This window comes from Acytostelium subglobosum (assembly GCF_000787575.1).
Source record: "Acytostelium subglobosum LB1 DNA, scaffold: scaffold8, whole genome shotgun sequence".
NCBI classification, from domain to species: Eukaryota; Evosea; class Eumycetozoa; order Acytosteliales; family Acytosteliaceae; genus Acytostelium; species Acytostelium subglobosum.
The window spans coordinates 662,758-675,136 of NW_012236525.1; the positions used below are offsets into that span (position 1 = coordinate 662,758).

A 12,379-nucleotide genomic window follows, 5' to 3' on the forward strand; every position below is an offset into this window, starting at 1 on the left:
CAATCATAGGTGATAATGTACGATCAAACAATCAATCATAAACGAGGACCATTGGTCTTATACTTCTACAGTACTTCTTTAATGCAATAGTTGGATCGATATACCTTGCTTCCAACTTACTTAACTGCTATAATCCTCTGCAGACCTCTCAAAGTAGAGATAGTCAACAAAGAACAACGCTCCCATAAGCAATGACTTTTGGTATGTAGTGGAGTTGGGCGGGAAGTTGATAAAGAAGTTATCGGCCGTAGTGAATAGTTCTTTGGCCCAGCCTGACCAACGCTTCTCGATCTGACCGACCTCATCACCTGGATCGCCCCATCCACTATCCGTTCCAGATCCCTGTCTAACACTCATAGCATAGTTGGCACATCCACAGAACTCTCCAATCACTCTATATATCTCCTGACCAGAGTCATCAAACACATTCAACACTGGAACACAGAATGAGAATCGCTCCTTGATATGTCCCAAGTATTTTCCAGGTTGAGCAGTATTCTCTCCCATGAATATCTCGAGGTCTTGATGACAACTGATCATATTATATATTTGATTGATTAATTCAACATGTTATTGTATTGATACATCTCATTGGGTACTTACCTTTCAATACATGGACAACAACAGCAACCCTTTCTGAAACACCTGAATGGACGACGAAGTTTGAGTAACTCCTGACCTTCACCATTCCTAATGCTCATCTTAAACTTCCTCATGTTGGCACAGAACAAGAGACAACAATTCGATGCATTCTCTCTTGCAGTTAAGAATACTTTGTAATACAATGATTAGTACATGTGATAGACATCTTTGAAATATATATTATACAATACATACCCTCATTAGTTGGAGTGTAGACCTTATATTCATTCTCCATTTCAATACCGCAACATAACTCCCACCATTTACCTCTTGGTCTCTGTTTAACTATTAGAGTATTGAAATTGTTGAGGACATCTAATAGTGGATCCATTATTCTATAACTACTTTAACTAACTATCTGTATGTCTATGATATTTAACATTAAACAATGACATTTATTTATAATACACACACACGAGTTCATTCATTAGTTACCCGAACAATCTGAATCTAACCTTATTTGATATCTTACTTTATCAGGACACCTTATATCTCCGACTCACACACAACACACAGATGTTTGTGTTAATGTGAACATCTCTGTGTAGTGTGTTTGAATGTGGTGGTATTTAATTCACTGACTTGTCGGATGATTGATAGGTTGTATTTACCCTTCAGGTAATTTAAAAATTCCAACTTTGGTCCTTTCAATCCTTATTTAAATACATTGGTGAGTATTTCACTCCTAAATCATAAACAAAGAGAATAAAAATGATTGATTTAGATACAGAGGTTGAAGAAGGATGTCGTGATGAGTTCCACGTGGCCCTAGGACTCGATTTCTTGACCTTTAAGCTCCAAAAAGGTCCTCACGAGTAGCAAAAAAAAAACTTTCAAAAATGTTTCGACACCTGCAGGATTCGAACCTGCGCCCCCGAAGGGAATTGATTTCTAGTCAATCGCCGTAACCACTTGGCTAAGGTGTCCGGTTTGAATGCCAAATGGCCAAGTTCTGTTTTTGAACAAAAAATAACGCGATTCTCTCAAGCAAAAAAAATTAACGCGATTCCTTATTTTACCTACAATGTTGTACTTCGAATGTTTAAATCATTCTCTTTATATAAGAAATATAGAGTGTTATTTTTATGTTTGTATTGATTATTCAAAGAACAGTTCGAACTCCCCCAATCTCAAAAACTTGAGATCTAGATTAATCTTGATTGGGGGGTGTCGTTAAATGAATCTGATTCTTGTTCCATTGCCTCACAACAAACAAAATTGTAATTCATATCATACATTCATTGTACAATACCATCACAATTACTATTACTTTATCTACTATTACTATTACTATTAATACTTATTTACTTATAATTTAAGTCCTCAATCATGCAACCCAATAGGTTGAGGGCATCAACTGTCTCTACCAAGTTACATACTCGATCAAAGACTCAACCAGACAGCAATGATATAACAAACAACAACAATGTCAACAACAACAACATCAACAATAACAACAATAACAATAAGCTTCACTTGGAGAACTACTACAAAGTACTAAAGAAGAATGTGTTGGACTTTAGATTCGAGTTCATCGTCTCTCTAAAGAAGAATGAGAAGGTCAGGACATTATTAGTCAATCTCAAGGACAGATTCATAGAGTTGATCAAGTAAGTGGACTACACTCTATCATTCATTCAATCAACGTTCAATCACTCATTCAATCAATCACAATCACCATTAGGATGTCCAAGAAGAATATACACAAGAAACGAAGTAGCAAGAAGTATTACATTGAGGATATCATAAAGGTGGTCAAGGATCGCAATGATAGTAGATTGATCACATTCAGTGTGAACAAGGCTGGCACAAGTCCAAAGAAAGAGAGGCACAAGGATAAGATCAAGGACAAGACAAAGGACATCAAGAAGAGAGAGAAGCAAGAGAGAAAGGAGAGGGAGAGGAAGGAGAAGGAGGACAAAGATAAGATCAAGGGCAAGGGTATCAGGAAGAGCAAAGATAAAGACAAGGACAAGGAGAAGGAGAAGGATAAGGAGAAGGATAATGAGAAGGATAATGAGAAGGAGAAGGAATTCAATGCAACATTCATCAATAGCGAGAGACGTGAATGCTTCTTTGAACTGATATGGCTGTCGAGATCTAATGTTGGCAGTGACAATATAACGATACCAGAGAAGGAGGAGAGGACACCTTATGATGCTGTCTCACTCTTTGTCGGAACATGGAATGTTGGCGACGCCCCACCTCCAACACCAACATCAACATCCGCGGGCGTCGACGGTGGACTCAGCAAGTGGATACCAAACAATGGACAGTACGACATCTATGCTATTGGAGTACAGGAGTGCGAGTATGAAGTGACGTCATCGACGCCAGTCGAATGCGAGACACATTGGTTCACCACTCTTGCCAATCACATTGGCACAGGCTACATACGTCTCGAGTCGATCAGTTTGGTCAAGATGCGTCTGATCATATTCGTCAAGAAGGAGCACTATAACAAGATCTGTCACGTCGAGAAGGAGACGGTGGCCACAGGCATTGGTGGAATATACGGCAACAAGGGCGCGACTGCCATCTCATTCCAGTTCTTTGAGACCAGCTTTTGCTTCATCAACTCACATTTTGCAGCACATCAAGAGAAGACTGATCAGCGCAATCAGAACTACCGCGACATTGTCAAGAATGTAGAGTTGGGCAACAAGGACATTGATGTACTCAATCAGTTCCATCACGTCTTTTGGATGGGCGATCTCAACTACCGCGTGGACCTCTTCCGCGAGGAGGTGCTATTGCTGATCAGCAAGGGTAACACGACAAAGCTGTTGGCTAACGACCAGCTGGCCAAGCAGAAACAGCTGGAAAAGGTGTTCATTGGATTCAAGGAGGCGCCCATCCCCTTCCTCCCAACATACCGCATGTCCCGTGGCCAGATGGCCGTGTACACGGAGGAGAAGCAGCGTGTGCCAAGCTGGTGCGACAGGGTGTTGCACAAGTCACTGCCCTACAGCCAACCGATCACATGTGTACAGTACAACTCGGCGCCAGAGATACAGACGAGTGATCACACGCCAGTGTATGGTGTGTATCACGCATTCATTCAGCGGCCATGTCTGCCTGTGCCCCAGTCACTCATACAGCCGCTCAAGATATACTTGACAGACTTGCGCGCCGAGAACCTCGAGCTTAACGACGAGGACGTGGCGCCATCCGCATTCCTCGCCATCAACACCAGCGCATTCGTGGAGCAGGCGTTTGAGACCACGCCGCAGAGCAAGCGCACCAATCCAGTATGGGGCGACATGCCACCCATCGTACCAGGCATCCACAAACGATCCTATCTCGAGAATCAGCACCTGTTTGTCACGATCTACGACGAGGACGACTCGAACAAGCGACTGGGCCACGCAACAATCCCGCTGGGCTGTGGCTTTGGCGACGAGCCCTACAGCTTCAAGACCAGGATCACAAAGTATGGATTGATCGCTGGACTACTATATGGCAAGATATATATTTGTTATGATAGTCCGTCCACGCCGCCACTAGGCGGTGCAGCGGCAATCAGTTCAACAGGTGATATTATAGACTATCCAATCACATCAACATCAACTACTACTACAACTACTACAACGACAACACCAACACCAAGTATAACAACAACAAATAGTAATAATAATACTGTTGCTGGCGAAGGCGATGTGGACAGCAACAACAACAACAACAACGATGATGATGACGCACCAACTAGATCAGCCCTGAGAAGATCAAGGTCCTTCAGGAAGAGTGTCTAAGACCCTATTATCTGTACAGATGTTATATAATAATACACATATACACACTTCATTTGAAATGAATGAAGTCAGTTTGAATGAGTTGGGTTCGCACATTTGTGCAATGAAAGTGTGAACATGCATTCGCGTCGGTTGGCAGTTTCCCAAGCGGGGATGGTTGGACTTTTAGACTTCGTTTTTTTTGCACTGAATCTACACAGACGAAAATAGAAGTGGGCCAAGGCCCGACAATGACCAAGCAAAGAGACAGAATGAGGCAGTGATAACATTTGTTGAGTCCAAAGGCCACCACCATTTTAGAATGAATGAAAGGTCCTCAATCTCAAGTACACCTAGACCCATATCTACATCTTCATTTGACTCTTAATAAGTTCTAACTTTTCAAACAAAGAAATAATATATATCTATACTACTAATATTACAACAAATAATATATACATCAATCAAACAAAACAATACAATTATTATATTAGATCTAATACCAGGGTCAATAATCCAAATTTCTTCAAGTAATAATCCTTCAAACCAAAGGTAAATATAAATTAATATTAATGTGTACGATGTGGCACAATGACAACAACAACGATCAGTCATTCAGACAGACTTTCAGACTTTGCCTGGTATCTCTTTGTATTTCATCATTCATTTCATTCATTCATCCAAACATTCAGATCTGAATGTGTAATACCCATCCTAAGCACATTGGTGCACAGAGCCCCAACGATCGTTTTTCACACTTCCGTTTGCTCTTTAACACACTCCACTCTCACTAACTTGGGGGTAACAAGTCAACTTTCGATGCACACGAGCATCAGTGTGTGAAGACACCAGTCTGCACATCCATTCGTCCAACTCTCGTTCACTCTCTCTCTTCCTCTTACCTTACTTATGTCCTTCTCCCTCTTGTTGTGTGTTTATTTATAACTATCATACTCAAATACATCTTTTATATACATATAATATTATATGTATATATTATAATGGTGATAACACATCAATTATACTTGAATAGTACTTTAATTATAACATCATCAATAACAACAACATATATTGTTAGCTAACAATTACTTGTCTTTATATATATATTATAATACTTTAAATATCATCTGATCAAAATATAGATATAAGAACAGAAGGTTGTATAACATCATCACAACAACAATAACAACAACAACATAATGGTGGAGTCAAATGACAAGACATCATCAGAGTCTGACGGAAACGAAAAGACCAGTAGCAGTAGCAACCGCAGCAGTACAAGCAGCAGCAACAGCCACAATGACAATGTTGGCGTCGGTGGCGGTAGCGGCGGTAGTGATCAACCACCCCACAATGAGAAGGAGGGTATCATTCACAAAGACGAACTCATTGAGATCGACATAGACAACAATAACAACAATGACAATAACAATAACAATAACAACAACAACAATAACAATGAATCAAATGGAATACAAATGGATGTTATTGACAATAATGAAAAGAAACAAAAGAGATTGTCAATGGATACATTGGAAAAGGCACTGCCTAGCACGGCAGCACACAGCGCTCAGACATTCCAGGCTTTCGACCAGAGGGACGCCCGTCATGGCGCCTATCCAAAGTTGTCGATCGACATGTTCAACACGTCAAAGGAGATCCCGCAGTACTACCACGAGATCAAGCATCAGCTCGAAAAGAAGATTCAGCTGACACAGGGCGCAGGCAGTGGCGGTCTCTCCTCCACCACCACCGTGCAGCGTGGCGAGTTCCTCGAGATCCCTCTCAAGGCCATGAACGCCATCACCATGCCCACCCAGATGCCCAAAGGCGCGCATCCCGACGCCCGTATGGCCATCCCCTCGTTCGAGCCACTCAAGCAGCACGACGACCACTCCACTGGCGCGTCCGAGATCAAACCCACACCAGTGGCAGCCGCTGCCATCATCACCCCAACCCCAGCATCGCCCCAGGGTGGCGTTCAGCCCGAGACACATGGACTCAGCGCAAAGGACAAGACCAAGGCCAAGCAAAAGGCCTCCGAGTACGATGTCAGCGAGCATGAGCTCACCTTTGAGCAAATCATGGACAAGTATCACACTCACATCAATGTCCAAGATCCACAACAGAGTCAGGTATGTTTGTTTGGCGATAGGATTGATTGACTGGCGCATGAACATGACTAACATGTATGATCATTTTATATTTTAGGGTATATCAAATGAATCTGCAAAGGTATTGTTGGAGAAGTATGGAAGGAACGTTCTGAAACCACCCAAGGAGAGTCCATGGTACTTGAAGCTGTTGCTCTGCTTCACCAACTTCTTTATGATCCTGCTGGAATCGGCTGGAGTACTTTGTTTCATCGCCTATGCCCTGGACACCAAACAGAAGATCAATCTCTACCTCGGCTGTGTGCTCTGGGCCATCGTCATCTTCACCTCACTGCTCACGTTTGCCCAAGAGTGGCAGAGCAGCAACATTATGAACTCTTTCAAGAACCTGTTGCCCCAGGCGTGCCGTGTGGTGCGTGAGGGCGTGGAGACCAAGATCCCCGTCGAGACCGTCGTCATTGGAGACATTGTCGTCGTGGCGGCTGGAGACAAGATCCCCGCCGACATCCGTGTGATCACCTGCAATGGAATGAAGGTGGACAACTCATCACTCACTGGTGAGAGCGAGCCACAGTCTTGCACTGTGACCTGTACCGACGAGAACCCGCTCGAGACACACAACCTGGCGTTCTATGGAACTCTGGTGATGGATGGATCCGCTCGTGGCGTTGTCATCCGCACTGGTGCCAACACACTCATTGGCAAGATTGCCGATCTCGCCTCCAACACCGTCCAAACTGAGACCACCCTGCAGAAGGAGACCAAGCGTTTCGTCCGCTTCATCTCTGGCCTCGGAATTTCAATGGGTGTCATCTTCCTGATTGTTGGTTTCATCGTTGGAATCCCAGCCATCCCCAACCTCATCAATGTGCTCGGCCTGATTGTCGCAAACGTGCCCGAGGGTCTGCCATCGACCATTACCGCCTGTCTCACTGTGACTGCCCGTCGTCTCAGCCGTCGTAACGTCTACGCCAAGAAGCTCGAGTCAATTGAGACTCTCGGATCTATCACCCTGATTGCCTCGGACAAGACCGGCACTCTCACTCAGAACCGTATGACTGTCAGCCACATGTGGTACGACAACGCCATCGTCAAGGCCATCAACGACGGCATGACCGTCGGCAGAGCCATGTTTAACGAAAAGGACGCGACCTGTGAGACTCTTTTGCGAATTGGAGCCTGCTGCAACAGAGCTGACTTTGACAAGGGTGCCGAGGGCAACATGGAGAAGCCAATCGACCAGCGTCTGATCCTTGGAGACGCCTCCGAGTCGGCCATCGTGCGTCTCGTGCACAAGATGGAGAACATTGAAGTCACACGTGCCAACAACCCCAAGATCTTTGAGATCCCATTCAACTCGACCAACAAGTGGCAGCTGTCTATTCATCGTCGCAGCTCCGACCCCAACGACACATCCACACGTGTGCTGATGATGAAGGGAGCACCCGAGATCATCTTTTCCAAGTGCACAAAGATCATGATGGGTGGCAAGGACGTTCCCATCACCGAGAAGATCAGCGAGGACTTCCAGCGCGCCTACGAGGACCTAGGCAGCATGGGCGAGCGTTGTCTCGGCTTTGCTCAGATCGTGCTCGACGAGAGTATCTATGGACCAATGCACGACAACCTCTACGACGCACAGACACTCAACTTCCCAATCAGTCAGCTGACATTTGTTGGACTTTGCTCACTGCTCGATCCACCCCGTGAGAATGTGCCACACGCCGTGCACCAGTGCAAGACCGCCGGTATCAAGGTTATCATGGTCACTGGAGATCATCCAATCACTGCCAAGGCCATCGCCAAGAAGGTGGGCATCATCTCAACCCCCACCGCCGAAGACATTGCCGCTGCCAAGTGCATACCACTGTCCGAGGTCGACGACTCTGAGGTCAAGTCGGTCGTGTTGCACGGCAACCAAATCAGAGAGCTTACCGACGCCGACTGGGACCGCGTGTTGTCCAAGAGCGAGATCGTGTTTGCCCGTACATCGCCACAACAAAAGTCACAGATCGTCGAGCAGGCTCAGAAGCGCAAGGAGGTAGTGGCCGTCACTGGTGACGGTGTCAACGATTCACCCGCTCTCAAGAAGGCCGACATTGGTGTGGCCATGGGTATCGTAGGTAGTGACGTTGCCAAGGAGACCGCCGATATTATCCTTCTGGACGACAACTTTGCCAGTATCGTTGCCGGTGTCGAGGAGGGAAGAATCATCTTTGATAACCTCAAGAAATCCATCGCCTACACACTGACTCACGCCTTCCCAGAGGTTGCTCCATTCGTCCTCTACCTTGTTCTCGGTATCCCTCTGGCGCTCACATCCTTCCTGGTTCTGTGTATCGATCTTGGTACCGAGCTGGCCCCAGCCATTTCCCTCGCCTACGAAAAGGGAGAGAGTGACATTATGACCCGTAAGCCACGTGTCCTTGGTGTGGACCATCTGGTGACCAAAAACCTCCTCTCCTACTCATATCTGCAGGCTGGCCCAATCGAAGCCATCGCCTGTTTGATGAACTTCTTCCTGGTGCTCAACTCGTACGGCTTCCCACCCTACAGTTTGATCGGCTCCGCTACCAACCATTTCTCTGATGATGAATTGGTCTGCAAGACACTCTTTGGTCACAGTTGTTCTTATCAAATGGAGGCCCTGAAAGAGGCCCAGACCGCCTACTTCATGACGCTCGTCATGTGCCAGTTCTTCAACCTCATCACAAACAAGACACGTGTAATGCCCATCTGGAGACATGGTATGAGCAACATGTACGTCAACGGTGGTCTGATCATCGAGGCTGGAATCCTTTGTTTCATCATCTACGCACCATTTGTGCCAGGCATCATCCAATCCAAGGCTGTCAGTGGAATCTACTGGGCTTTCCCATTGCCAATGATCTTCCTCCTCTTTGCCTACAACGAACTTAGGAAGCACGTTGCTTTCAGAATGGACTTGGACGTGTCAGCGAATCTAAAGTTCTAGTTGGACATCCCTCCATGCCCCTCTCTACACATATGTCTTTCCCGTAGAAAGATCAATAAACTCTATTCCAAACAAATAATCATTATGTTTCCAGGTCATACATTTATATTATTACACTGTCTATTACATGCAATTCAATTTAAGTAGGCAGTGAAGTACTCGAGTACTGCTTGATCCATCCATGAACTATCCTTCAAGGACATGTTGTGGAGGAAGCCAAGATGTCCACCATACTTTGTGGTGGCCAGAATGGTATGAGGATTCTCCTTAATCTTCTTGAAGGGTAGTCCACACACTGGTGAAATGGGATCGTCCGTTGAACTGATGAATAGTATTGGCCTCTTGATGGCCTCGATATGATTGCAACTACTGCCATCGATGTAGTAGTCATCAACTGTTGGGTATCCAAACACCCTTTTTGTGACCAGATCATCAATATCTTTGATGGTAACGGCCTGGTAAGGTAAACAGTGTCAGTCAGTCAGTCATTCTCACTATGATTGGTTCCAATCAATCGAACATACCTTTTCAACCTCTGCTCTGCTACAGTACTGCTCCAACCTGTTGCCCCACTTGGTGAACAGGCCCTTTAGGTTGTTGGCCAGTAGTTGGTTGTAGAACTTGTGATTGATGAAATTGGAACTAAGATTGACAGATGACTTGCGCATGTCCATAGGGTTCGATACGCTGCAATGTGCAATGAATGGTGAGTTCTCGCCAACCTGGCTGAGGTACTTGACAAGAATGCACGAGCCCAAACTGAAGCCAATTGCAAACAACTTGGCCTCTGGCAATGCTTGCTGGATATGCTTGATGACCAACTTTAGGTCACATGTGTAGGCTGCGCTGTAGGTCTTGTCGGCCTGTTCAAGTGAGTTAGTATTAGTGTCTGTACAACCTTCAGTTCGCTCTTCCCAATACATACAGTGACCTCATTGTCAGCGCATCCTCTGTAGTTGAAGACAACAGATCTGAATCCCTTCTTTCGATAGGCATGATGGGCACAGTGTTGAACATAGAGCTCGTGTGATCCTCCAGTGAGACCATGTAGCATGACAATGGTTGGAGTGTCGGGCTTAAAGTCTCCAAGCTCGAACCAATCCAAAGAGACCGTTCCACCATCCTCCATAATCAGAGTCTCCCTCCTCGTGGGCAACTTGGGATCGTGGCGCTTGTAAGTGGCGCAGTAGGTATGCACATGTGAGAATGTCAACAAGAAGGAGGTCTCGTAGATAGCGGCATTGTCCAGAATGGTTGGTGTCTGCTCGACGTCGGTGTTCTGCGCCTGTAGAGATAAAGAATATTGATCCTCTGGCTCCTTGGCAATTTGCAACAGTGATGGACAACGATGAAGGACCTTTAAGTTCTCCAAGTTGCTCAAGTTAAAGTATAAGTTGATTGGTGACTTCATGTTGTTATAGATAAGATAAATAGATGGTATGTATGTATGTATTTGTACAAGATAAGAGATGGACTATCACTAAAGTGAGTCATCAGACACATCGGAAGGTTTATATGCATCAAACTCCGTTGTGGACCACACTCAAGCCCAAAACGGTTGGGAGTTCCCTTTGGCGACGAGTCTTTCCTTTTTCAGACGTTTAATCTAAGATTTCAAGTTATGTCGAATATTCGTCATGATGATTGATCGGTCAATCAAGTTAATATTATTATTATTTGAAGTATTCATGCATTGATGGACATGTGTATATCCTTTGATTGTCCGAATCCTTGCCATTGACATTATTGTTCCCATTGCTGTTGCCATTGACATTGCCATTGCTATTACCATTAATGGTGCTTCCATTTATGTTGCTACCATTGCTGCTGCCATTGATGTTTGATGTAGTTGTTGTAGATAGTATTGTAGATGAGGACAAGGTTGTAGTCGTTGTGGTTGTAGTGGTCGTCGTCGATGTATCGGCATTGATATCAAACACATGTAGTAGATGTTGTACATAAGGTTTCAAAGATGACAAAACAGTCTTATCATCATCAATGTGTAGATATGCTTCCAGGTGTCTTGATATATGTCCTCTGCCTTGTGCTGTCGAACAGAATATCAGTTTCTACAATGGTCTTTTAAGTTAGTTGGGCAACTCTGATTGATTGATTGTGGATGGTGGAGACATACATGTGGATTCAAACCAGCTTCAAACACTCCAGTGGACTTTAGTAGGCTTGCTACTTGCTCCTCCTCTTTGTCCTCATCGACCTGTGTGATAAGATATAGATCGGCAGCAGCTGCCAGACGTAGCAAGGTGTCGCGCTCAGACTCTATTAACTTGTAATTGGACACCTTTCTATCTGATATATGTTCATAATATACTGTCTTTTTGAATATTGTCTGAACTCGTAGGGTAGGATGGTCAGTCGAATGATGAAGAATGAATGAGGCATGGAGTACATACATCTACAGTTGACAGCGTGACCCTCTTGCGCTGCAGTGAGTTGAGTGCTACTCTGGGAGGTGGCTTGTACTTTGTGATCAAGGTCGTTGACGATGACGTTGTATAGCTGTTGCTGATCGGGTCATGCTTTGATGAGTGATGCTCGTATCTTGATGTTGGTTGATCGTTTGATGGAGACAATGACGGTGACAGTCGGCCCTTTGACGGCGTGGACGACAATGAAGGTGATGGCGTCTGGCCAGACATAAAGTGTTCAGTGTCGATGTATTGTAGCAGAGATTCAGGCAGTATGAATGACAGTATGAATATGAACCATCGTCTCTTTCGCAACCAGACACACATGCATGACACCAAGAACAGAGCCAACAGAGCTGTATTCCTTCTAGCATTTCTTGATCTGAACAAGTTCAACACGATCAGTAATCGTGTCATTAATGTATTAGTCCCTGTCCCAGTCCCTGTTCCTCTAGTGATCCTATTATTATTGTTATTATTGTTGTTGTTCAT

The 12,379-nt window shown here is 44.8% G+C and overlaps 5 protein-coding genes across 5 annotated transcripts; 2 read left to right on the forward strand and 3 right to left on the reverse strand.

The window, feature by feature from the left end:
- Positions 1-120: 120 nt before the first annotated feature.
- SAMD00019534_046600 (hypothetical protein) lies at positions 121-877 on the reverse strand (the record flags this gene model as incomplete). The annotated part of the gene is made up of 3 exons (XM_012900150.1): positions 121-532; positions 604-772; positions 838-877. 3 exons carry the CDS (start codon positions 875-877, stop codon positions 121-123), a joined length of 621 nt encoding a protein of 206 aa, XP_012755604.1.
- A 1,094-nt stretch (positions 878-1,971) lies between these two features.
- Positions 1,972-4,394, forward strand: SAMD00019534_046610 (hypothetical protein; the record flags this gene model as incomplete). Its single annotated transcript, XM_012900151.1, has 2 exons — positions 1,972-2,252; positions 2,327-4,394. The coding sequence occupies 2 exons, from the start codon at positions 1,972-1,974 to the stop codon at positions 4,392-4,394; spliced, it is 2,349 nt and encodes a 782-aa protein (XP_012755605.1).
- Positions 4,395-5,572: 1,178 nt separating this feature from the next.
- On the forward strand, positions 5,573-9,461 carry SAMD00019534_046620 (hypothetical protein; the record flags this gene model as incomplete). The annotated part of the gene is made up of 2 exons (XM_012900152.1): positions 5,573-6,508; positions 6,585-9,461. The coding sequence occupies 2 exons, from the start codon at positions 5,573-5,575 to the stop codon at positions 9,459-9,461; spliced, it is 3,813 nt and encodes a 1,270-aa protein (XP_012755606.1).
- A 134-nt stretch (positions 9,462-9,595) lies between these two features.
- SAMD00019534_046630 (hypothetical protein) lies at positions 9,596-10,872 on the reverse strand (the record flags this gene model as incomplete). Its single annotated transcript, XM_012900153.1, has 3 exons — positions 9,596-9,916; positions 9,986-10,324; positions 10,387-10,872. The coding sequence occupies 3 exons, from the start codon at positions 10,870-10,872 to the stop codon at positions 9,596-9,598; spliced, it is 1,146 nt and encodes a 381-aa protein (XP_012755607.1).
- A 262-nt stretch (positions 10,873-11,134) lies between these two features.
- On the reverse strand, positions 11,135-12,304 carry SAMD00019534_046640 (hypothetical protein; the record flags this gene model as incomplete). The annotated part of the gene is made up of 3 exons (XM_012900154.1): positions 11,135-11,530; positions 11,596-11,793; positions 11,873-12,304. 3 exons carry the CDS (start codon positions 12,302-12,304, stop codon positions 11,135-11,137), a joined length of 1,026 nt encoding a protein of 341 aa, XP_012755608.1.
- Between the last annotated feature and the right edge of the window lie 75 nt (positions 12,305-12,379).